General features: G+C 38.9%; 2 protein-coding genes and 1 pseudogene across 2 annotated transcripts; 2 read left to right on the top strand and 1 right to left on the bottom strand.

The window, feature by feature from the left end:
• The first annotated feature begins 741 nt into the window (after positions 1-741).
• LOC109147983 lies at positions 742-2819 on the top strand (annotated as a pseudogene).
• Positions 2820-13859: 11040 nt separating this feature from the next.
• On the bottom strand, positions 13860-16661 carry LOC109152458. Its single transcript, XM_019300161.1, has 3 exons — positions 16579-16661; positions 15880-16421; positions 13860-15583 (listed from the first exon to the last, which is right to left on the bottom strand). The coding sequence occupies exons 1-3, from the start codon at positions 16659-16661 to the stop codon at positions 13860-13862; spliced, it is 2349 nt and encodes a 782-aa protein (XP_019155706.1).
• A 2633-nt stretch (positions 16662-19294) lies between these two features.
• On the top strand, positions 19295-22808 carry LOC109147965 (cinnamoyl-CoA reductase 1-like). Its single transcript, XM_019295657.1, has 6 exons — positions 19295-19458; positions 20921-21090; positions 21179-21370; positions 21465-21630; positions 21749-21932; positions 22491-22808. The coding sequence occupies exons 1-6, from the start codon at positions 19341-19343 to the stop codon at positions 22633-22635; spliced, it is 975 nt and encodes a 324-aa protein (XP_019151202.1). The 5' UTR covers positions 19295-19340; the 3' UTR covers positions 22636-22808.
• Positions 22809-26633: the final 3825 nt, after the last annotated feature.

The following is a 26633-nucleotide window of genomic DNA, read 5'->3' as shown; positions in this document are numbered from 1 at the left end:
TGAAATTTCCTGCCCCAGTGAATGGCAGTAGTTTTTTCTTTAAAAAAACCCCGCTGTTCAAGAATGTACATAATGTTATACTAGAATACACATAATTGTATACATGAATGTACATAATTATATAACAAAATATACATACTCTTTTTAAAAGATAATACACATAATCTAACATAATACATAATAAACATAAACTTTTAACATAATACACATCAACTATTAACATAATACACACAAATTTTCTGATTCGGATGTACATAATTGTATAAAAAGAATGTACATAATTGTATAAAAAATGTACATAACTGTATGAACCAATACACATAACTGTATGAACAAATACATATAACTGTGTGACATAATCCCAGCAACTTCCTACCGCGCCTCCCAAAACAACCCCAAAACGACGTCGTTTTGGGAGGCACGCGGCGCACAGTGCTATGTGCGCCGTGGTGTAGGGTATAATGATTGGGTCTCCACTTCACCAATCAATTATTTGTAGTCTCCCCTTAGGGTTGGGGTTCAGCCTTTTGGAAGAATTATTTGTAGTCTATATTAAATATTTAAATGTTTGACTTGAAATCCGTTAATGGTGTCAATTATTTCTTGACTGGTCCACACTCCACACTTCAACAGTCATTTGAATATGGGCACTTAATTATCTATATTAAATTTCATTTATCACGACTTGTATCATAATGTGGTGTGTGAAATATAAAGAAGAAACAAACATATATCACCAGTATTGTTTCTAGTTTGAAGGTAAGTTCAAATTTAATCTGAAGAAGAAGAAGCCAAATGAGCCAAGAGGGGAAGGTGGTATGCGTGACCGGTGCTTCCGGCTTCATAGCTTCTTGGCTCGTCAAGCTTTTGCTCAACCGTGGTTACACCGTCCACGCCACAGTTCGCAGCCTCAGTAAGTCCCCTAGCTCTCTTTTCCAATATGAGTTCACATTTTATTTCTCTGGAGAATCATTGATGTATGTATTACTGTACCTTCCATTACTGTTACATCTTATATGGTATTATTGCAGAGCATCCAAATAAGGTGTTACATCTTCTTGCATTAGATGGTGCCAAGGAAAGACTGCATTTGTTTGAAGCCGACTTAGTTGAGGAAAACTCTTTTGATACTGCAATTAATGGGTGTGAAGCTGTTTTCCACACAGCATCACCTGTTTCTTTTTCACCATCTGCAACTAAGGTTTAAACCCCTTTCCTCGGTTTAATCTTTTGTTGAAGGAAACCAGCGATATTATTTCCCAATCATAATCACCTCTTTCACGATCACCCATTTTTCCCACTTTTCTATATTTATATTATCTTCTTTCTCTTTTATCCCTATATATATTTTAGGCAGAACTAGTGGATCCTGCAGTAAAGGGGACACTAAATGTTCTTGGATCATGTGTGAGAACACCTTCTCTAAAAAGGGTAGTGGTAACGTCCTCAACAGCTTCTGTTATGTACAAACCAAATCTAAGTCCAACTGATGTAATCCACGAGACTTGATTTTCTGATAAAGAATTTGCAGAGGAAACAAAGGTGTGTTTGTGATTTATATATATACACGTATGCATAGTACACCAGTTCAATATAATAGCTAGAACAGATTTCTTTGCGGATCTTTTATTGTAATGCATGTATTTGGTTTGTGATTGAGACAACTTTTCATTGTCTTATTGAGTTAATTTCATTTTTGGTTCTAGACTTGGATGTGTCATTCCACTTTTAGTCATTTTTTCTTTTCAAAATGTCCCCTTTAATTTGGTCATAATATTATTGAGACATTGTCATTTTTTGTCCTCATCCAACAAAACCGTTTGGTTCTTTTAAAAAAAAATAAAAATTAAAGAATTAAAAGTAAACTGACACCTATAAATCTACGATAAAAAATAGTATTAACTCGTTATCTTATGTCACGTTAATCTATTTATGATTGGATACAACATATTATTGTTGAGTCATATCCCTAACTTGATTATTACATATCTTTTTTGTTTTTTGTTTTTTTTTTTTTGTTTTTTTATTTTATTTTATTTTTAAATCTATGTAGCAATGGTACATCTTGTCTAAAGTCCTTGCCGAGGAAGCAGCATGGAAATATGCAGGGGAGAATAGGATTGACATGGTTTCAGTGCATCCTGCTCTTGTTATTGGCCCTCTTTTACAACCAATTCTTAATTTTTCAAATGAGGTGATTCTAGACACCATAAAAGAAGGTAACATCTCTCCAAGAAATGAACATTATTATGAATTATGATGATGATATGATAGCATTCTTATCAGAGCCCTAATGGAAGTGGCGAACATATATATTCACAGGAAAGGATTTCATGTCTTCTCCAATCAATTGCTATGTTGATGTTAGAGACGTTGCTAATGCACATATCGAAGCATTTGAGGTACCTTCCGCCAATGGAAGATACTGTTTGGTTGGGGAAACAATGCACTCTTCTCAGGTTTTGAAGATTGTTGGCCAGCTTTATCCCTCTCTTGCCATTCCTGCAGCAGAGAAGTAAGATTCAAATCAGGAGTTTGAATTGCTTTTTCTAAACCGAATGTACATATAGCCCTTCAAGTGTAGCTAGCTTGATACTCCGTATTAAAGTTTATTTTCTTTTGGTGGCAGATATAAAGGAGACTTGCCTATAGTGCCAACATTCAAAGTATCCCAGGACAAGGCGAAAAGCTTGGGTATCAACTTCACTTCATTAGAAGTGAGCCTTAAGGATACTATTGAAAGTTTAAGGGAGAAAAACTTCTTGAGCTTCTAGTTTTTGGATTTATTGTTGTTGAATGTTTGTGATTGTTGATCTCTATGGTGTACTAATAACCAAATAAGACTAAACAAGTTTTTGTGATTGTTGATCTCTATGGTGTACTAATAACCAAATAAGACTAAACAAGTTTTTGGATATATATTGTTATTCAAAGTCTATTCACCCCGGGGACTAACACGGTGACTTATTTCATTTTATGTTTTAATGATATTATGTTTACATTGTTATTATTCATGGGTTTTCAATACATTGTATTAAACTTAATTGTGTTAGATACTTAGATTTTTGTACTATGGACTTATATATGGTTTTGTTGTTATTAAAATTGTGTTGGATTTTTGTGTTATGGACTTGTGGTTTTGTTGTTATTAAACTTATATTGTTGGATTTTGTATTATGAACTTCTAGTTATTAAACTTGTGTTGTTGGATATTGTATTATGAACTTATGATTTTGTCATTTTGTGGTTATTGTTCAATTGTAATTTTGTAATGTCATACATGGATTTGTGGTAATATATATACTTATGCAGTTATGTATTAGTTTTGTATTTGGTATATTTTTAAAATTTTTTACAAATATGTATGCTTTAAAAAGGTTTTAACATGTAGGTCTTAAGGCTCAAAGCCTATTTAAATATGTTCAAAGCCTATTTAGTACTTACTTTGAACCCTTTTTAATGACCTACATATTAAATAGGTTTTTAAAAAGGTTTTAGACCAGGTCAGGTCAATTGTAGACTCAAGCTTGAGCCTAACAAAAAGCCTACATACAGGCCCGACTCGACTCGACTTATTTCCATCCCTATTCAAAGCTAAATTTTTCTTGTTTCTTTTACATTTTTTTTTTCAAATGTGAGCAATGTCTCTCGTTTCCATTAATACATTCATTTACATTCCAAACTTGAGTAGCTAGCGATTTAATTAGGGATTTGGATTAAACTCTTTTATTATGGTTGCTATGGCCCTGTTTGGTAAAATGGCTGTTAGCTGATTGTGTTAATTAAAGGGTATAAATAGTTGATAACATTAGATAATTGTAGAAAAGTGTTTGGTAAATTAGCTGTTAGCTGATAGCTGTTTGGTATAATTTCTTTTCTCAAAAAGCTAATTGAAAAAGTTGCTTGGAGTAGCTTTTTGAATTTTAGCCTTTTGGAGTTGTAAAAAGCTAATTAACCAAACATTTCTATTGATATTTTAACTAAATCAAACAATTAATAGTGGTCAAATAAGCCAAAATTAGCCTATAGGCTAATTTTTTACCAAACACCGCCTATGTGATTTGAATTGTAATGTTAGATAGTGTAATGACTCAATGATGGTTCTAGTTGTGAGCTTGGTGGTTTAAATAGATTCATGCCTAGTTAGGGTCCAACTATGCAAGAGCTGTTAGATCTAAATAATCTAATGATGATACTGAATAATCGTATACGAGAAACCTAACCTCATATAAGCAGAAGCGGAAGCAGCGTTCTCCAGCCACAATTGATATTCTTGTTGTGTTGCCTCTTGAACGGTAGACCGTTAGCCATATTTGTCTCATACTTGACTCAGAACCACATATGGTGTATTGGTGTGTACTGAGCAGTATGAGCACTATAACTGAATGTGTTATATAATGAATCATGTATCACATCAATCCATGTTAATATTAGGCACAGAGTCCAGTTGATTAAAAACTTCTAGTTATTCCGTCCAACCAAACTACTTAATAAGCCTAGTCAACTTGCACCACTTAATTAAGGCCCTAATATATAATATATATAATATATATATTATTAGGGAAAATCTTACAAGAGCTACATGGATAACTATGAGAATAGAGAAACACCATAGCCGCCGACCCTTTCACTAGTCCAACTTTTCTTGGAGAAAAGGGAGTTGAAAGTAGATGTGAACACCATGTGTTTGATTAATTACTTCAATTGGTTTAGGTTGCCATGAGAGTGGGGCTACAACCTAATTGAGAGTCCAATGTCTAGGAGAGTGACATTGGCATCTAGTAGCATCTCCCTATTTCTCTTGTTGAAGCATTACAGAGTCTTAATATTAGGAACACTATAGCACCTATATAAAGGTAGCTTGGTCTATATCCTGCCTTTTCCATTTGATTGTTAAATTCAGTAATTTTATTTTACTCATATATATGAACGATATCTCTCCCTTTGAGTTAGCTTCCAAACACTCTATGCTCTTGTGCTTAGCCACTCATTATTCGACTCCACTTTTGTCCACTCCTTGAGGAAGATACACTTCATTCTCATCACCACTTTTACTCAAGTTTCACTAACCCAAAGCAAAGGTTTGGATAATGCAACAACAAAATACAATTAACAAAGGAATGAGATAACAATAAAGAGAAAAGCGGAGGGGAATAGAAACTTAGAATTGGATAAGGAAACACAATCGAATCGGGAATAAAGGAAAGAATGAATTGGCTAGATAATGGATGTCATATAATTGAGAAGAAGCTCTTTTTAAGGTCATTCTATTAGGACTCTATTATCATTAGTATTTGTTATCTATTGTTAGTAGTATTCATCTTGTATTAGGTTTACTATTCGCTACTATATATATTCCTGTACAGACTTATTATTTGATCATTCAGAAATATTATATCCTCATCTGGTATCAGCAGTTTTTTTTTTCTCTCTCTATGGCGAACCTCGGTTCTGATGGCGGTTCTGTTGGAAGTTCTGAACGGACTGTTTCTGAGGCCGCGCTTGTGGCACCCCTGCAGTCCGGGGTGTCGTTTTCTTCGGCTCATCACTTCGTTTCCATCAAGTTGACATCCCGCAATTTTTTATTCTGGCGTACTCAGCTTCTTCTGTTCCTGGATGGTCAAGGGTTGTTGGGTTTTGTCGATGGAACGTCCGTGTGCCCTCCGTTTACTGCCCTTACTGTACCGCCTGCCGAGGGGGATGCTGCCGCTGTGACCTCGTCGGCTTTGTCGTCCGCCGCTCGGAGTGCATGGCTTTGTCAAGATAAGGCCGTGCTCTCCTTGTTGATCTCGTCCTTGTCCGACGAGATGATGCATCTCGCCATTGGTAAAACCTCTTCTCGGCACTTGTGGGTGGCGATCGAGCAGGTTCTCGGTTCGACGACCCGGGCCCGTGCCCTTCGGTTGGTGGGCGAGTTGCAAGGATTGCGGCAGGGGGATGCTTCGATCCCGGATTATCTTGGTCGTGCTCAGGTGCTTATTGAGGACTTGGCACTTGCCGGACGCCCGGTGACGCTGGAAGATCAGAATATGTACATATTCCGGGGCTTGCGGTCCGAATATCGCCCTTTGGTGGCGTCGCTAACGAGGGGTGCTCCGGTGTCTCTACCCGAGTTATCTGATTTTCTTGTTTCGCAGGCTTTTATATGTGCTGATGATGGTGGTGACGTTGCTGCTGCTCTGGTCGCCATGGCGGCTCAGCGAGGTGGAGGTCGCTCGGGCGGGCAGCAGCGTGGCAGCGGCAACCGAAGCCGCGGTCGCGGCAAAGGACGAGGTCGCGGTCGTGGTGGCGCCGGGGCTGTCCAGTGACAGATTTGTTCTGGCGAAGGTCACTCGGCCGCTTCGTGCTATCGCCGGTATGATGGCGCCCCGGGGCCGCGGGCGCACGTTGCATATTCCGGTGGTGATACGGCTTCGGTTAATACTCAGCAGTGGTTTCCTGACACTGGTGCATCGAATCATGCCACTCCGGATCCATCTTTGATGTCCACGGCGGTCTCCTATAATGGTCCGGATCATCTTCGGGTTGGTGACGGTAAGTGTTTACCTATTGTTAGTACTGGTTCATCTTCGGTAGCCGCTTCTAAAACACTGTTTCGGTTGTCTGATGTTCTTTATGTTCCTGGGCTCTCTGCGTCTTTATTGTCTGTGCAACGGTTTGCTCGTGATAATAATGTCTTTTTTGAGTTTCACCCTGATTGTTTCTTTGTGAAGGATCGTTCAACCAGGGAAGTTCTGTATAGAGGACCGGCTTCGGGAGGTCTCTATTCTTGGCCTGTCTCTCGTTCAGTCCCGCTGCGTTTGTGGCCTCTCGTGTCTCCTCTGAGGTGTGGCATGGTCGGTTGGGTCACCCTCATCCGCGTGTCTTGCGGCAGATATTAAATTCGTGTTCTATTCAGTCTAGTTTTAGTGATAGTTCGGAGTTGTGTCGTGCTTGTATGCTTGGGAAATCCTCACGGTTTCCCTTGCCTCGTGTCAATACTACTACGTCGCATGTTTTAGAGCTTATATATACTGATATTTGGGGCCCAACGCCTTTTCTTTCTGTCAATGGCTTTTGTTATTTTGTTTTGGAGAAAATTTCAATTTTGGTCATGTGACTATTGGGGTATTGTTAATTTTAGTCCACGACTTTCAAAACTGTTAATTTAGTACCTTAACTATTCAATTTTTATCAATTTTGGTCCCTCCGACCAAATTGCCGGCCAAATCTCGCCGGAATCTTTTAATTAACCAATTAATGTTTATTGTGAGGGGTAATTTAGTCATTTGCTCATCTTTTCTTCTCCTTTGCCCCGGAAGCCATGGAAGACGACGAAGAAACAAGATCCTTCTACGCCGGAGCCGCTCAACCACCAGCGTAGTAACCTTCTCATTTATACGATCATTCACACCTTCCCACCGGCAGACACTCCCGACATTCTTCTCCGACCCACCAACCGGCGCGCCCCGACGGACCAATCCTAGATTTCAACGCTAAAAGAGCGTCGCCGTCGCCGCCGTAGGACCTCACCGCTGGGAAATCAAGAAACACCAACGCTAATGAGCTGAAACGACCCATCTGATGATGACGATGGAGAGAAAAATAAGAAAAAGCTCAAATCGTTTCAAACTAAAAATCAATACATGTATAGTACAGTAATTTAGCTTTATCAGGCATTCAGGGGAAGATCATTATCAAGAACCAAATCTCCAGATCTAAGAAGTATAGGCGTGAGGCTAGTAGGTGACGATTACGATGGAGATGGAGCTTTGTCCATTTTCTGTGCGGAGCCTCTTCCTGGCCGGAATTGGGTTGTCACCGGCGGACAGCTCCGCCACCATGCTACTGAATTTTCAGGCGGCAAATATCAATATCAATAACCCACGCTGCTGAATTTCCACGGGCTGTCTTGCTATCGGAAATAAATTCTAATTCTAATCGTATAGCTACCTATTCAATCGTGTGCGTTCTCATCTTGAATTCGATCGATTTGACGGAGCCGACGACAATCACTTTCCCCTTTTCGTTTTAACATGAAATGACAATATTACCCCCATCATTAAACAAATTAAACTGAATTAAAAGATTCCGGCGAGATTTGGCCGGCAATTTGGCCGGAGTGACCAAAATTGATAAAAATTGAATAGTCAAGGTACTAAATTAACAGTTTTGAAAGTCGTGGACTAAAATTAATAATACCCCAATAGTCACATGACTAAAATTGAAATTTTCTCTTTTGTTTTGTTTGTTGATGACTACACACGCTATGTATGGTTTTATCCTATGCGTTTGAAAACTGATGTGTATGCTATCTTCGAGCAGTTTCGGTCACTAGTTGAGCGTTCATATGGTCGTAAGATTGTCTCTATTCAATCCGATTTAGGGGGAGAGTATAAACGGTTGCACCGTACTTTTGTCTCTTTGGGCATTAATCATAGGCAATCTTGTGCCTATACTCATGAGCAGAATGGTAGAGTTGAGCGTCGGCATCGTCACGTTGTGGAAACGGGTTTGGCCCTCTTGGCCCAGGCTTCGGTTCCACAACGATATTGGGATTATGCCTTTGAGACTACGGTCTATCTCATTAATAAGATGCCAACTCGCGTTTTGGATAATGATAGTCCTCATTATCGTTTGCATCGCTCTAGTCCTTCATATTCTTTCTTGCGTGTGTTTGGCTGTCTCTGTTATCCTCTGTTGCGCCCGTATAATCGTAACAAGTTACAGTATCGGTCTTCTCCGTGTGTGTTTCTTGGTTATCCGCATTCGTTTCGTGGCTATCGTTGTTTTGATCTTGCTACTAACAAGGTATTCATTTGCCGCCATGTGCGGTTTGATGAAACCGTTTTTCCGTTTGCTTCTTCTGTACCTTCTCAGGTCTCTCGCTCTCGCCCGGTTGAGCCGTGGGGTGTTGGCGCCGTTCAGGTTGGCGCGAGCTCCGGTGTTTGCCCTGCTGGGCCGGATCCTCGTCCGGACATGGACACGGATTCCGGGGCTGCTGGTGCTGCTTCTGATTCCCGCACCGAGACTGCCGTGGCTCCGGATGTGGCAGTCCCGGGTGCCCCTAAGGCGTCCAAGCGAGGTCGCCGCACGGTGAAACCGGTTCCGCCTCGGTCTCATGTTATGGCAACTCGTTCTTTGGGACCGGCGCAACATGTGGCACTAATGACTGTCTCTGAGCCGACTTGTTATTCTCAGGCAGTTCGGTATCCGGAATGGCGTGAGGCCATGGATCTTGAGTTTAATGCCTTGCTTCAGAATCACACTTGGCGTCTGGTTAGTCGCACGCCTGGCATGAATGTTGTGGGGTGCAAATGGGTGTTCAGGACGAAGCGCAAGGCTGATGGCACAATTGAGCGGCACAAGGCTCGGTTGGTGGCTAAGGGGTTCAATCAAGTCGCAGGACAGGATTTTTTTGAGACTTTCAGTCCCGTTGTAAAACCCACAACCGTGCGACTTCTCCTCTCCTTGGCCGTCTCTCGCGGTTGGGTAATTCGGCAGTTGGATGTTCACAACGCCTTTCTTAATGGTACTCTTGCCGAGACAGTCTACATGCGACAGCCGCCTGGCTATGAGGACCCGTCACGGCCGGATGATGTGTGCTTATTACAGAGGTCGCTCTATGGTCTTAAGCAGGCTCCTCGCGCATGGTTTAACAGGTTACATGCTTTCTTGGCGTCGGTTGGTTTTTCACCTTCCAAGACTGACGTTTCTTTATTCATATACACTCGTGACTCTGTATCTTTATATGTGCTTGTATATGTTGATGATATCCTTGTTATGGGATCTGATGCTTCGCGTGTTACTCGGCTTCTGACTGACTTAGCCTCGGAGTTCAAGATTCGTGACATGGGTGCTCCGTCTTTTTTTCTGGGCATTGAGACGGTCTCCCGTGATGGTGGTTTGTTTCTTTCTCAACAGCGATACATGCGAGATATATTGAGTCGTGCAGGTATGGTGGACTGTAAACCGTTGGCTACTCCGGTGCCTGTGACTCGACCCGTTTCTGAGTCTGTGGTTCCCTATGCCGATCCCACGCAGTATCGCAGTCTTGCTGGGGCTCTGCAGTATCTTACTGTCACTCGCCCGGATTTATCTTTTGCTGTGAATCGGGTCTGTCAGCATATGCACTCTCCGACTACTGAGCATTGGGCAATGCTCAAACGTGTTCTACGGTACGTTAAAGGAACTTTGCATTTTGGTCTTTTTATTCGCCCGTCCTCCTCTGTTGCGGTTCATGCTTTTTCGGATTCGGACTGGGCTGGTGATCCGGCTGACAGAAAGTCTACTAGCGGCTTTGCAGTATTTCTTGGTGGCAATCTGATTTCTTGGTCTTGCCGGAAGCAACGTACGGTTGCTCGTTCGTCTACAGAGGCTGAGTACAAGGCACTGGCTGACGTGTCTGCTGAGGTCACCTGGTTGGTTTCTCTGTTGCACGAACTTCGGTTGCCGTTGTCAGCTCCTCCCACTCTCTGGTGTGATAATCTGGGTGCAACCTATCTCTGTTCCAACCCGGTGTTCCATGCTCGTACGAAACATGTGGAAATTGACTATCACTTTGTTCGTGACAAAGTGGCAAAGAAGGAGTTGCAAGTTAGTTTCATTTCTACAAAGGATCAGCTGGCTGATGTGTTCACTAAAGCTCTCCCCGGTCCATGTTTCTCCACTCTGTGTGGCAAGCTCAATGTTGTTGCTGGTCCACCTTGTGCTTGAGGGGGAGTATTAGGACTCTATTATCATTAGTATTTGTTATCTATTATTAGTAGTATTCGTCTTGTATTAGGTTTACTATTCGCTACTATATATATTCCTGTACAGACTTATTATTTGATCATTCAGAAATATTATATCCTCATCCATTTCACACTCTTGGAAGACTTAAAGGCATTCTAATAACTCATGAGTGTCTAAGAAGTATTTCATCAAACTCTTGCATTGGTGTCCTGGATATTTCATACTCCCCTTTTCTCATAGGTAATCACTTCCTAACAGTGGCGGAGCCACATTAAACTTGCAGGGGGCCTCGCCCCCACCCCCCCTCCCCCCAACCATTTTTTTTTTAATAATTAGTATTGTAGTTTTTTTTTTTTTTTGCCCCCCTCACTAAATATTTGTTATTTTGCCACCCTCCAAGCAAAGCTTCTAGGATAACTTTGTGGATTATTGCTAATTTGCTATCTAGTTAGTTTTTTAATTTGTAAATGAAATACATTGCAGTTGTGTTTATTATAATAATAAATTGACATTTTGATACCAAAATCTTTAAATTTCTGCTACTTTAATCTTTGTCTTTTTAATTTGCAAATGAAATACATTGCAATTGTGTTTATTATAATAATAAATTGTCATTTCACTACCAAAATCTTTAAATTTCTACTAGCTACTTTAACCTTTGTCTTTTTTTAATTTCCAAATGAAATACATTGCAATTGTATTTATTATAATAATAAATTGTCATTTTGTTACCAAAATCTTAAAATTTCTACTACTTTAATCTTTGTCTATTTTTTTTTTCAGTTTTAGTTAATTCAATTGATTTGTCAAAAAAAAAAAAAAATTAACACTGTGAACATCGGAAGTTTGAATTTGAAATGAAAAATACACAAATAATTGATCAATTGTGTTTATTATAATAATAAATTGTCATTTTACTACCAAAATCTTTAAATTTCTATTACTTTAACCTTTGTCCTTTTTTTTTTTAGTTTTTTTGCAAATGAAATAAATTGTCATTTTGCTACCAAAATCTTTAAATTTTTACTACTTTAATCTTTGTCTATTTATTCTTTTTTTTTTTTTTTCAGTTTCTAGTTAATTCAATTGATTTGTTAAAAAAAAATAATAATAATAACACTGTGAACATCGGAAGTTTGAGTTGAAATGAAAAAGACACAAAGAATTGATCTTTTCTTTAAAAGAAAGAATTATGAAATTCAACATCTCAAGTAAATTCATTTACAAGTATTGAGCCATTGAATTCTGGAAGACATCTCAAATTTTAGTAGATTTGTAATATAATGATATATTTTGAAATATGTTAAATAAATATTAATATATTTTATTATTCTCTCTTCAAATTGTGATTGGCCCCCCGCATCCACAAATTCTGACCCCGCCCCTACTTCCTAATCGGTACTCAATCACATTGGCCAACATTATCCAAGCCAAGTCTCATCTCCCCTACTCAACAAATTCAAGATCACATCTCCATGAACCTAACCTACATCCCTATCTCCCTCCAAAGATGCTTACTCACACATGATCAAAGTAGAAATAGAGATCTCTACCAAAAAAAAAAAAAAAAGTAGAAATAGAAATAGATTCATGATCAAAAGCACAATCCATAGCAATCACAAGTAATAGACTAAGATAATCAAGCAATAAGTAAAATTGCAAAGAAATGAAATTGGAATGGACGTACTTATCTAAATTGAGATGAAATTGGAAACCATAATCTTCAATCCTTCCTCAAATGTAGTAATTGAACTTGAATCTAAGTAATGTTTGTAAAGGAAAATGAAATTGAAAGGAGAAATGAAGTAAATTTTTCTATCTACGGTTCTAAGAATGGAGAGATAAAACTAATGTCTAACCCCCTCCCCCCAATGAAAAACTAACTCTCTCTATTTATAGGTTGGACTAGGCATGTCACAAGGTTAGGTTACGAGCGTAACGCTCTCTAATAGCAATACAAACGCATTGTGGATGCTTCCATAATTACGACCCATGACTATCGTGTGATGCTTGCTCGTAGTAGTAGAATACTCTTTCAAGTGCTTCCCATTATGAATCTTGTTACAAGTGTAACGAGGCTCATAACAACAGCGTTACAATAATTGCCAAAATTAGTCATCGAGCACAATTTATCACATATTTAGGGATTTCAAGTACAATAAAAGCAATTCTAATCCTAATTTGGCCAATAATAGCACCCTAAAAGTAGTACAATTGAACACTCATCATGTAGTACAATTGAGCACTCATCATGTCACAAAGCACATTCATGTTTTGCCATATTTGTTCATAAATTCCTAAAAATCAAATATTAGGGAATTAATCACTATATTCCATCAAACTAAACAAGATACAAGTAAAATCATAATATATACGGTATTAGAAATGAGTGTAAATTAAGCACTTATCAATCATTCATATCTTCTGGGAAGCGAACTCAGTAGCTGATTGGTTTGGTGTCGGTTGGTCTTTCTTTGTTATTCTGTGTAAACTACTAATCGCAGATCTAATTTTGTAATGGTTATTAATTTCACCTATGTGTGGAGATTACAAAATTAAGTGTCATGAATGCTTTTAATTATATATAGTGTTGGGTATAGTTTGTTGTTTGAATGTTTTCGTCTATTTTTTAAAATAATTTTTTTCAAAATTATTTATTAATTTATTATTTAATTTAATTTTGTCAACAATTTTTTATAAAAATTATTTAATTTATACCAAGTTATTGCCACATCAGATATCTAGTAATCACATTAGAATAATATCATAGGTGAAAGTTTGGTCATAGTACAATCTGTAGTAACTAGATAAGATGATGACTTTTTTTTGAAGGTCAACCAATGGGTTGTATTCATAGATAAGCTGAAATAGCATCAGGTGGGATAATATCCCAATACATAGTTGTATCGTACTGGAAAGTTGTAGAAGCTAAACTATGTGCTAAATAATTCTGCGATCTAGGAATGAAATTAACATGACTATAATTAAAAGTAGACAAATAGTTCATGCATTCATCAATAGCATAGCCAACATATGATCGTGTCAGCAGTTGTGGTGTGGTTAAGTAACTTTGTAGTATCTGGCAATCCGTATAAAGCTCTATATTTTGATCTCCACGCTCGCGTAGCCAAGATAGAGTCTCCTTAAAAGCATATGCCTCGGCCATTAGTGGGGAAAAACAATGTGACAAAGGCGCGGCGGCGTATGCCGAAATAAATCGACCATCTGATCCAATCAATTATTACTGCTCCTACCGTTGCTGCATTGTCCGTATGATGATATCCAGCATCGACATAGCACTTGGACTCTACTTGTGTTGGGGCGTGATTTGTTGCAGCATGGCTCACGGCTTCGTGGGCAGTATTGAGCGCTGGGGCGCTGGTTGACGCAATATCCATTTCCCCTCTCAGCGCATGGACATGACACCATGCAGATAATTCGGCATGGGCCGCGGCGAGCAATCGTCGTGGTCTGGGCAAACATGCTTCCCAAACCGCACCATTCCGAGCCCTCCATAAATGGTAAATAATTGCAGCTGCGTAGGCAATACCATCAGAATCTAGAATATTTAACATTGCACTAAACCATTCATAAAAAATATTTGTCACAATATTTGTAGATGGAAGGTTAGATAGTGCCCAAATGGTCCTTGTGTAATCACACAAAACCAATGCATGCATAATATTCTCATTTGCAACTCCACACATGGCACACACCGGATCAACCTCTACCCTTTTTATAAGCAAGTTATTGGTAGTAGAGAGGATATCACTCAAAGCTCTCCATAATAAGGTTTTCCATTTGGGTGGTATTTTTTGCTTCCACAATGTTAGCCATTTCGTAAATCCCACATTCTCTACATTCTCATAATTCCCCAATATACATCTATATCCATGTTTAACCGTGTAGTTGCCCTTGGGGTCCCCATGCCAATACCACATATCATCATAACCTGGGGAGACTGGTATTTTAAGAATTCTAATCACATCACTGGGTTCAAAAATATCAGTAAGCAAATCATGATCCCAAGTGCCTGTATCCTGGTCAATTAAATTGATTACCCTGGCATTACTCAGTTGGGGTGGCATTTCTGTCTGGATCATGGGGTCGTCTTCGTCTTGCAACCATGGGTGTCCCCACACCGAGGTAGAATTTCCATTCCCAATTCGTCTTCTAACCCCACTGCAAATTAAACCCTTTGCCGCCAAAATACTCCGCCAACAGTGGCTTGGGTTGTTCCCGAGGACCGCATCAGTAAAAGGTTGGTTCGGATAATATCTTGCCTTATAAACTTTAGAAACTAGAGAATCTGTATTGGTTAACAATCTCCAAGCTTGTTTCCCCAAGAGTGCTACATTGAAAGCTCTTAGGTCCTTAAAACCCAATCCACCATACTTCTTTGGAATACATAACTTATCCCAGGCTTTCCAATGGATTCTCTGGTCAGTTCCTGAGCCCCACCAATACCTATTCATCAACCGCTCAATAGCCGTACAAATAGTAATAGGCAATAAGAAAACACTCATTGAGAAAGTAGGCATAGCCTGAGCCACACTTTTCAATAAGACTTCCTTACCTTCCTGTGACAATAGCTTCTTGTTCCAAGACCCTATTCTCTGTCTGATCTTGTCCTCTATATAAGCAAATGCTGCTTTCTTATTTCTTCCAATAAATGATGGCAACCCAAGATATTTTCCATAGTTAGGAGCTTGGATCACTCCCAATACTTGTGCCACACTTTCCTTGACCTCCTCCGTCGTATTCTTACTATAGCATATACTGGACTTATGGTAATTAACAGCCTGCCCCGACAGACTTTCATATAGAGCCAGGCAACCTTTAATTTCATTTGCCTCCTGCACAGTTGCTTTAAAAAATAATAAGCTATCATCAGCAAAGAAAAGATGGGAGATAGGCGGAGCACCCCTTGCTACTCTACATCCGTGTATTAAACCCCTTGTGCTTGTTGTAACAATAAAGAGAGACCTTCAGCACAAATTATAAATAGGTATGGAGATAATGGATCACCCTGTCGTAAGCCCCTAGTTGGTATTAGTGAATCACTACGTGACCCATTCACCAGGAAATTATAGGATACCGTCGTAACACACATCATAATAAGATCAATCCACTTATCATTAAATCCTAGGGCCACCATCATACCTTTCGAAAAAGGCCATTCCATCTGATCATAGGCCTTCGCCATATCCAGTTTTAAGGCACTCCAACCAACTGCTCCACACTGTTTCCTGTTCAAATAATGGCCTACCTCTAAAGTAATCAAAATATTATCCGTTATCAACCTGCCTGGTATAAATGCACTTTGGGACTCAGATATAATACTATCCATTAGGGGTTTCATTCTCTGGGTAATCATTTTGGCCATAATCCTATAAATTACATTACTCAGTGCAATCGGTTTCAAATCAGAGACCTGCTCAGGAACATCTTTCTTAGGAATTAATATGACATCGGTATTATTCAGACCAGGTGGCAATGAGCCTGTATTCAGACATTTTACAATAAAAGTCGAGATATCACCCCCCACAATATCCCAGAAACTCTGATAAAAACCCGGGTTCATCCCATCTGGTCCTGGTGTCTTATCAGGATACATTTCAAAGAGAGCATCTTTCATCTCACCAACCTCAAAGGGCCGCACTAATAACTCATTTTGTGCCTGAGTTACCCGTGGAGTAATATTGCTATAAATCAGATCACCACTCATGGGATTACCAGTTGTAAAAATGTGCTTAAAATAATCCAGAACCACACCCGCCATATCATCCCCTTCTACCCATTCACCACGATTATCCATAATTTTAACTAAAGTATTTTTTTTTCCTTCGGTTCGAGGCATACCTGTGATAAAATTTCGTGTTGGCATCAGCATCCTTGAGCCAGTGCTGTTTGGCCCTCTGCTTCCAGTATACATCCTCCTGCATCTCCACTCGGCATAGGTCCGTTTCTAGGCGGTTATACTCATCCAGGGATGCGTGATCAGTACATCCCCTGAGTTGATCTTGTCTCTTCCGGAGCAGCTCAATCTTTTCCCCAAACTTATGGTAACGGTCTCCCCCCCAACGGGTTAACCGGTTTCCACAGTGTGCAATACAACTTTGTGCGCCCCTACTCCTTCCTTCCTCCCATGATTTAGCAACTACTGCTCTACACCCCTCATCATAAAGCCATGCCATCTCAAAACGAAATCTTCGCCCCCCACCACTCCTGGTCCCATAATGTCGAATCCCCATGAAAATAGCTGAATGATCTGATCTTCTTGTCAACAGATTTGTAACCGTGGCCCCATTTAACAATATCCCTCCAGTGGTTAGTGACAAGTACCTTATCTAGTCTTTCCTGAATCCATCCAGGAGTGCCTTTGCCCGTCTGCCATGTGAACTGATAACCACTCATTGGTAACTGTGCCAAATCACACTGATCAATAGTCTCTCCAAAACCGCGTAAGAGACTATTCGAGTGTGGATTTCCACTTTTCTTCTCATACTGATACAAGAGATCATTAAAGTCGTCAATCACAACCCAGGGTAGCTCAGATTATGTTGCCAACCGTTTCAATAAATCCCATGACTCAGTTCTTCGCGTTCGTTCTGTATAGCCATAGTAACAAGTCATCCTCCAATTCGGAAAACCACTTATACTAACCTCCACATCAATATGAGTCTTCGAGTAACCCAGTAATCTTGCAGTATTGTTCTTCCTCCAAAGTAATGCTAAACCACCACTACGGCCCGTATTATTAACATAAAAAAGGCCCTCGTAACCAATCTTGACACGAACACGTTCAGCATGTATTCGTCCCACCTTCGTTTCCATCAAAAATACAAAATCAGGCTTCTTCTTGGACACCATGTCCACAACTGCACGAACTGTCCGTGGATTGCCCAAGCCACGACAGTTCCAACTCAGAGTACTCATTGTTGTGGGCGGGTCTGGGAACCAGAGCCCGCCTGTAGCAAGTTTTTTGAACTGTCAGCCATGTTAACATCCGTATTAGTCAACTGTCTATCATCCTGCCTGCGACGTTTAGTCAACACCGTTACCCCCTCCTCCTCCTCGGTTTGGCAGTGTGCCTGTTCATTCATGCCGGAATCTCCGGCGCCCCACTCGTAGATCCATGGCGGATCGGCGGATCCTCCGAGGTAAGCAACCATGGTTCTCCGATTGGCCGTGGGCCTCTTGCCTGACCAGCTCTTTTCCATACACCATAAGGATATTACTCAGGTGTCAAAGTCGAGTTCCTAGCTTTCAAACAAAACTTTTCCGAATGCCCTAAAAGTCCACAGAAAAAGCAGAAAGTATGTAATCTTTCATATTTGAAATTCACCCATCCCCATGACTTGTCCTACCGAATTAATTTCATTCTTCTTTTCAGAGGTCTATCCACGGGCATACAAACCCTAATTCGGTAGAATGCTTTGAGAGGCCCCTTCATCTGTCTTTCATCGACCTTTAGGAACTTCCCCAAAAAGTTCCCTGTTTGTTCAAGCACCGGTACCGTATTATAACCAACCGGCAGGTTATACACCTGCACCCATAAATCAACAGTATCAAGCACCATATTTTCCGGCAACTGACCATCCTTCACCTCTTTACATAACAGCGTACAATTCTCAAAGGACCACGGCCCCTCATCCAAAACTCTCTGGACATCCGTTTTGTGATGGAATACGAACTGGAAAAGATTCGGTTGGAGCTCCATGATATGCACACCACTAACCGGTTTCCATGCCGAGGCCATGACTTGTCGCATGTACTCAACCTTGATCAACCGCTGTGTCAAGAACCGCCCGACCAACATCCAAGATTCTGCCAACGTGCCTGCGTCATCGTCGACCGCCGGCGCCTCAACACCGGCGTCCTCATCTTCTAGAACTATATCCGCCCATCTGTCCGACAGGCCTGCAATCGTAGGTTCAGACGCTGCCATGCCTGCGCTCAGTCTTCTCTGCCGTGCGTCGTTGTTTCTGCGTGATTTTTCCGTCGAATCTGCTTCGCTAATACTGTGTCGATGAAGAAACCCTAATTTTGGGAGAGAATGTAGAGAGAATCCCTTACGACGAGGGAGAGATAAATGTGATGAATTCGATAAGATGATGACTTAATTATACTTTTATCTAGTTAAAGGGCGATCGGTGGAGGTTTTTTTTTTTTTTTTTTTTTTTTTTTTTTTTTTTTTTTAAGTTAGATGACTCTATTGCATTATTTAATCAACTTATGAAGCTTGTTTAACTCTTTTTCTAATTTTATAAAATAATAGAGTGGTTAAAAGTTTTTTTTTTTTTAAATTGCAATATAATGTTGAAATTCCAATCAATAAATCACAGATTCACAGCTACTAAATTTGAGATAAATAATTGGTAAGATCCAAGAGGCATCATTTTTAATTGAAAAGAGTCAACATCTCCCAAATACGAGGATATATTAAATTTCATTTACGACAATTTATATCGTTATGCATGTGGTGTCACTGTCGTATATGAATATAATATAAAGAAAAGAAAAAACAAACATAATATATCACCTATATATACTTGTTTCTACCTTGGAGGTTTCAAACTAAGTTTATAGATCTAGCTAGGGAATTTAATCTGAAAAAGAGGATGAGCGGAGAGGGAAAGGTGGTTTGTGTCACCGGTGCTTCCGGCTTCATAGCTTCTTGGCTCGTCAAGCTTTTGCTCCGCCGTGATTACACTGTCCACGCCACCGTACGCAGCCTCAGTCAGTCCCCTCTCTCTTTCTCTTTCATATATTATTACACTCTCATATATGTGCTTGGCCCTGCTGTTTTCAGTTCATTTTTGAGTTCCCATTTCTACTCCCAAAAGGTTAAACTCCCAACTCTAAATGCCCCCACGTCCCGGCCCTACAGACAAGGACGGAACCAAAGGGGGGCAGCTACCCCCCAACCTCCACCCCCACGTCATATATAACATTTGTATGTATGTATATATGTATATGTATATATATATATATATATATATATATATATATATATATATATATATATATAGTATAAGTTTTAGTATTAGTATAAAAAACAGATGAATGTTAACAAAAAGTGAGTTAAATTGGTTGGCAAAGCATATGTATGGTCAAAATAAAGGTTATGGGTTCAAATCTTGGCATTAACATATTTTTACAGTTTTTTATTCAAACTATTTTATCAAAATAATTATGTTTCATATTCTATTTTATCAAAATAATTATGTTTCATATTTTGTTATGGATATTTTTATAAAGTTTCGATGAGTTTTATTTTTTGCTCATATCCAATAATATTTATACCTATATTTATAGAATTTTTTTTTTCAAATTATCTCTTTTGTTTTAACGTTTCGCCTTCACTGAAAAAAAATTTCTGGATCCGTCCCTACTTCTTCGCCCGGCAAATTATGTTGTGCATCCGTATGCACCATGCATGGTGCATACGGATGCAAAAACGACGTCGTTTTATTAAAAACGCGCGTCTCACTTAAAAAAAAAAATCAGTTTCATTCCAGCAACAACATTATATTGTGCATAATTTGAACTATATATCCAGAATTGATGAACTAAAATTCCAGAACGATGAACAAAAATTCCAGAATCGATGAACAAAAATTCCCGAATGAATGAACTAAAAATCCATAATGAATGAACTAAATATCCAGCATGAATGAAAAAAAAAATCGGTTTCGATTCAAGTCTAAATATCCATAATCAATGAATTAAAATTCCAGAATCTATGAACTAAAATTCCAGAATGAATGAACAACATAATGCTGTTGAGGGGAATCGAAACTAAATTTTTTTTTAAGTGGGATGCGCGTTTTTAATAAAACGACGTCGTTTTTGCATTTGTATGCACCATGCATGGTGCATACCTGCACAGCATAACGATCCACTGGAAAAAATTTCTGGATCCGTCCCTACTTCTTCGCCCTCCCCCCCCCCCCCCCCCGCACCCCCCCAACAGAATTCCTGGCTCCGTTCCTGCCTACTGAGCATGTGGGAAGAGGTAGATCAGGCCAGGGTAACTCAGTGACATAGCAGATAAGGCCAAATGCCGGTGTGCACAATGGATTTGTCCACTTTAGGCATAATCCCTACATTGTCACTGCTAAACTTCAGACCTCTATATCTTCTTCCAAATTTTAGCTACTAAACCACTAAACTAAACCCGTGCGGGCTTGAGTTGCAGAGGATCCAAATAAGGTGGCACATCTTCTTGCTTTAGATGGTGCCAAAGAAAGACTGCATTTGTTTGAAGCCGACTTACTTGAAGAAAACTCTTTTGATCCTGTAATTAATGGGTGTGAAGGTGTTTTTCACACAGCATCACCAGTTTCCTTTTCACCATCTGCAACTAAGGTTAACCTTTTCATTTTTCTTATGTTAATACCCCTGCGACTTTTTTTTTCTTCCATAAATAATAATCTCGTGTTTATATATAATTTAGGCAGAACTAATGGATCCTGCCGTGAAAGGGACACTAAATGTTCTTGGATCTTGCGTGAGAATGCCTTCTGTGAAAAGAGTAGTGGTGACATCCTCGACAGCTTCAATTTTTGCCAAACGAAATCCTCTAACACCAACTGATGTAGTTGACGAGACTTGGTTTTCTGATAAAGAATTTGCAGAGGAAGCAAAGGTGTGTGCGCTTATATCATATACCTGCTTACAAACAAAACACTTTGTGCTAAGCTAGTTTAGTTATGTAATGAGTTTTTGTTTGATCTTTATAGCAATGGTATGTTCTGTCTAAAATTCTTGCCGAGGAAGAAGCATGGAAATATGCAGGGGAGAATGGGATTGACATGGTTTTATTGCATCCTTGTGTGGTTATTGGCCCTATTCTACAACCAACTCTTAATTTTTCAACCAATGTGATTCTAGACCTCATAAAAGAGGGTAAGATCTTTTCAAGAAATGAGAATTATATTATCAATCAAAATACATTAAATTGAAACATTTTGAAGATCGAGCTGTTAGCATTCTTTTTTAATTTGGTAATTATGGTTGTTTACAGAAAAGGAGTTCATTTATGGAATGAATTGTTATGTTGATGTTAGAGATGTTGCAAATGCACATATCCAAGCATTTGAGGTACCTTCCGCCAGTGGAAGATACCTTTTGATTGGTGAAACAATACACTATTCTCAGGTTTTGAAGGTTGCAAGCCAGCTTTACCCTTCTCTTCCTATTTCTGATAAGTAAGATTCAAATTAGAAGTGTTTTTTTTTTTTCTTTTCCAAATTTGAGTTAATATCTATTCGGGTCTTTCGAGTATAATGACCTCATCATGTTTAGTCCTAAATTTTCATTTTAACCTTCTGTGGTACTTCAACTTTCAAATTTATCCACTCATCCTCCTTCAACTTTCAAGTTAACCACCCAGTCTTTCAACTTCCAAATTTTTAACAGTCCTAACTTTGCCCTTACTTAAACTAACAAAAGGACAACTTGCTTAATTTGCCCTTACTTAAACTAACAAAAGGACAACTTGCTTAATTTGAAAGTTAAAGGGATATGGGTAGTTAACTTGAAAGTCGAAGAAAGACATGGATATTTAAATTTAAAATTAAAGTTGAAGGATCATGCTCTAGTTAAATTGAAAGTTTATAACTCAATGTGGCGGTGCCACTATACTCGAAGGACCCACCTGCTATTAACTTAGTTTTTTTTTTTTTCCTGAATTGAATCCACTTATAGTAACGAATTGATCCCTCTTTTTTTTTTTGTTGTTGTTGTTTTTTTTTTAATGATAACAGATATAAAGGAGACTTGCCTCTAGTACCAATCTTCAAAGTATCCCAGAAAAAGGCAAAAAGCTTGGGCATCGACTTTACTTCTTTTGCAGTCACCCTTAAGGATACTATTGAAAGTTTAAAGGAGAAAAACCTCCTCAGCTTCTAATTTTTTGATTTCATGTTGCTTTTGTGGCGTTGTTGAATGTTCTGTGATTGTTGAATCTCTGTCATGTACTAATAGTCAAAGAAGACTAAACATCAAACATGTACTTATTATGATTTCCCTGGTTTATTGTAGTGACATATTTTACAGACCAAAAGATTTCAAGTCACGTTAAATAACTCTTTCTCAACCCTATTTGTACTAAAATAAGACAAAAGTTCAAATAGTTTCCGTGGCCGCACTAAGGGTGTGTTTGGAAACCTGGAAAATGAGTTCTGAAAATCATTTTCCAAGTTTTCAGTGTTTGGATGTGCCTGGAAAATCAAGTCAACGGAAATCATTTTCCGTTGACTTTGGAAAATAGGCTTGTTTTGGAGGAAAATGACTTCCCCTTTTTTTGGGGGGAAGTCATTTTCCAACTTTTACACCAACATCACACCACCACCAACATCATCAACACCATACCACCATCACCACCACTATTGCCGCCGCCACCACCACTATACCCCCGCCACCATCACACCACCACCACAACCACCACCAACACCGCAACCACTACCACCACCACCACCACCACCACCACCATACCACCGCCACCATCGCCGCCGCCACCACCACCACATACCACCGCCACCACACCACCACCTTCACACCACCGCCGTCGCCACCACCACCACCATACCACCGCAACCACTGTCGCCGCCACCACTACCACCATACCACCGCCGCCCCCATCACCATCATACCACCGCAACCACCGCCACCATACCACCGCAACCACCATCGCCGCTACCACCACCACTACCACCATACCACTACAACCACCGTCGCCGCTACCACCGCCACCACCACCACCACCACCATACCACCACAACCACCATCGCCGCCATCACCACCATACCACCGCCACCACCACCACACCACCTCCACCACACCACCACCTTCACACCACCGCCGCCGCCACCACCACCACCACCATACCACCGCAACCACCGTCGCCGCCACCACTACCACCATACCACCGTCGCCGCCATCACAACCATACCACCGCAACCACCGTCGCCGCCACCACCACCACCATACCACCGCAACCACCGTCGCCGCCACCACCACCATACCACTACAACCACTGTCGCCGCTACCACCGCCACCACCACCATACCACCACAACCACCATCGCCACCACCACTACCACCATACCACCGCCACCGCCATCACCACCATACCACCGCCACCACCACCACACCACCACCATCACGCCACCGCCGCCACCGCTACCACCACCACCATACCACCGCAACCACTGCCGCCACCACCACTACCATACCACCGCAACCACCGTCGCCGCCACCACCACCACCACCACCGCAACCACACGACCACTGCCACCACCGTCATACTACCACCACCATCACACCAACACCACTACCGTCGTCGCCGCCACCACTAGCATACTACCGCAACCACCGTTGCCGCTACCACCACCATACCACCGCAACCACCGCCACCACCATCACACCGCCGCCACCACCACGACCATACCACCGCAACCACCACCGCTACCACACCACCACCGTCATACCACCACCAATTATTATTATTATTATTATTATTATTATTATTATTATTATTATTATTATTATTATTATTATTATTATTATATAACGAATAACACCACTACCACTACACCACCACCACCACCATAATATTTTTGATATATTATTAATTTTTTTTTTTTTGAAAAACTTAGCTATTTTTTATTATATTTAAAATTAATATTATATTATTATATCTATCTACTATACTAATAAGAGTCCAAGAGAGTTAGGCCTATAATGGGTAGAAAAAATGGCGGTCACAGATTTTAATCAAATGAATGGCTCAGATTGATTGAAAGATTGATCAGATTTAAATTTTACACAAAAATTTCCTAAAATACCCACACACCGTTACTAATTCCGTTAAAATTTTAAGAATTGCCGTTAGTTCACCGTTAACTTACTCATTGATTTCAATAGAAAAAGGTCTTAGGTTCGAATCTCATCCCAATCAAAGTTGGCATAATTAGTACTCTATTTTACTCTTATTAAATTATATATAAATAATAATTTAGTAGTTACAACAAAAAATAATACATATGCATTTCTTTAATTTATAATTATGTGTCCACAATGCCTTTATTCAAAAAAAAAATATTCATTATCAATAAATTAACTAAGAGAAATAATTTTATTAGTTATATTGTCTTTATTTTTCTTCAATATAAAATTTTTTTATATTCAAATTTATTAATTGATTATATTCGCTACATTATCCTTACAATGTCTTTATTCAGTGAAAAATAATACATATGCATTTCTTTAATTTATAATTATGTGTCCACAATGCCTTTATTCAAAAAAAAATATTCATTATCAATAAATTAACTAAGAGAAATAATTTTATTAGTTATATTGTCTTTATTTTTCTTCAATATAAAATTTTTTTATATTCAAATTTATTAATTGATTATATTCGCTACATTATCCTTACAATGTCTTTATTCAGTGAAAAAAAAAAGTATTAATTATCAATAAATTAATTAAAAGAAATATTTTCATTAGTTATATTATCTTTATTTTTCTCAAATGTAAAAATTTTTACATTCAAATTCATCAATTGATTATATTCACTATATTATCTATTATCTTTTTTGTGCACTATTTTTCTAATTAAATATCAAAGTTATAATACAAAATAATTCTATATATTTATTTACCAAGTATTTTATTAATACCATGAAAAAATTAAAAATATAATTAATAAAGCCAACCATATTAACTACTTGAGAGATTTTGTGACAAAGAGAGTATTCAAATCACACAACAAATTGAAGTGAGAACTACCTCGCAATGTCCTTGTTTGACAATCAGCACTTAGGGGTTAGCGTTAGCGGATTTGACCAGCGAATTTATTTAATTATTAACATTGGGTAGAAAAAATAACCGCCAAATTATTAAATCTAATGAATGGTTCATATTGTTCAGGTTTTAACTTTTTTCTTTTAAGATTTTCTAATTTATCCTTAATTATATGATTATCCATTTAATTTTTCCGTTAATTCACCGTTAGTCTAATTCTAATATTAAAGTCTAATATAGAATTATAACTACGCCATTAATCTAATTCTAATATTAAAGTCTTAATAGAACTTAACCACAAATCCTAATGTCGGAATCTCCTCAAACAATATTAGTATATATTTAATATTTTATGCCCTAATTTTTATTTGTTCTCCCTTATGTCCCGTATTTGGTTTCAACCATACATATACAATTATTTTATTGACAATTATAATCAATCTTGACTATATTATCTTGCATTTGTAAACTTAGAATTACCTATTTAACCCGCACCGGCTTAGCTCAATGGTTTTGAACCTCGGCAGCGGCAGTGCGGGAATTATGTCCAAAGTGGGCAGATTCCTTGTCCACAATGCTCTGTCGGGTCGGAGTGTGGGGGACCCTTGGGGTTGGAGACTCAACCTTTGGGAGAAGAATTACCTATTTAAATACACAAATTCAACCTTCAATTATCTATGCATGAACAATTTCAATATAATTCTGCCTTAATATACTTTAAAGTACTTATTTAAAAAAAACATTGGGCATTATCCCAATCGCGCAATGCGCGTAAAAAACTAGTATTATTATACATGTTATAATATTCTAAATAAAATAATTAAAATGTTTAATTATACAATTCTACTCATTTTCCAGAAAATGAACCAAACACAGAAAAACAGTTTTCCATAATGCAACCAAACACTGGAAAGGAAAATGTTTTCCGGAAAATGACTCATTTTCCAGAAAACATTTTCCAGAAGTCATTTTCCTGCTTTCCAAACGGACCCTAATAGTTATGCAAATATACACCAACAATGTTAGGAAATGCACAACAATAAAATGCAAAAATATACCAAAAAACGCACAACAAACCCAAAAAATATGCATCATAATTCC

This window comes from Ipomoea nil, unplaced genomic scaffold (assembly GCF_001879475.1).
Source record: "Ipomoea nil cultivar Tokyo-kokei standard unplaced genomic scaffold, Asagao_1.1 scaffold0268, whole genome shotgun sequence".
Lineage (NCBI taxonomy): Eukaryota > Viridiplantae > Streptophyta > Magnoliopsida > Solanales > Convolvulaceae > Ipomoea > Ipomoea nil.
The sequence above is the reverse complement of the archived record's forward strand: the minus strand, read 5'-3'. Positions and strand labels throughout refer to the sequence as shown.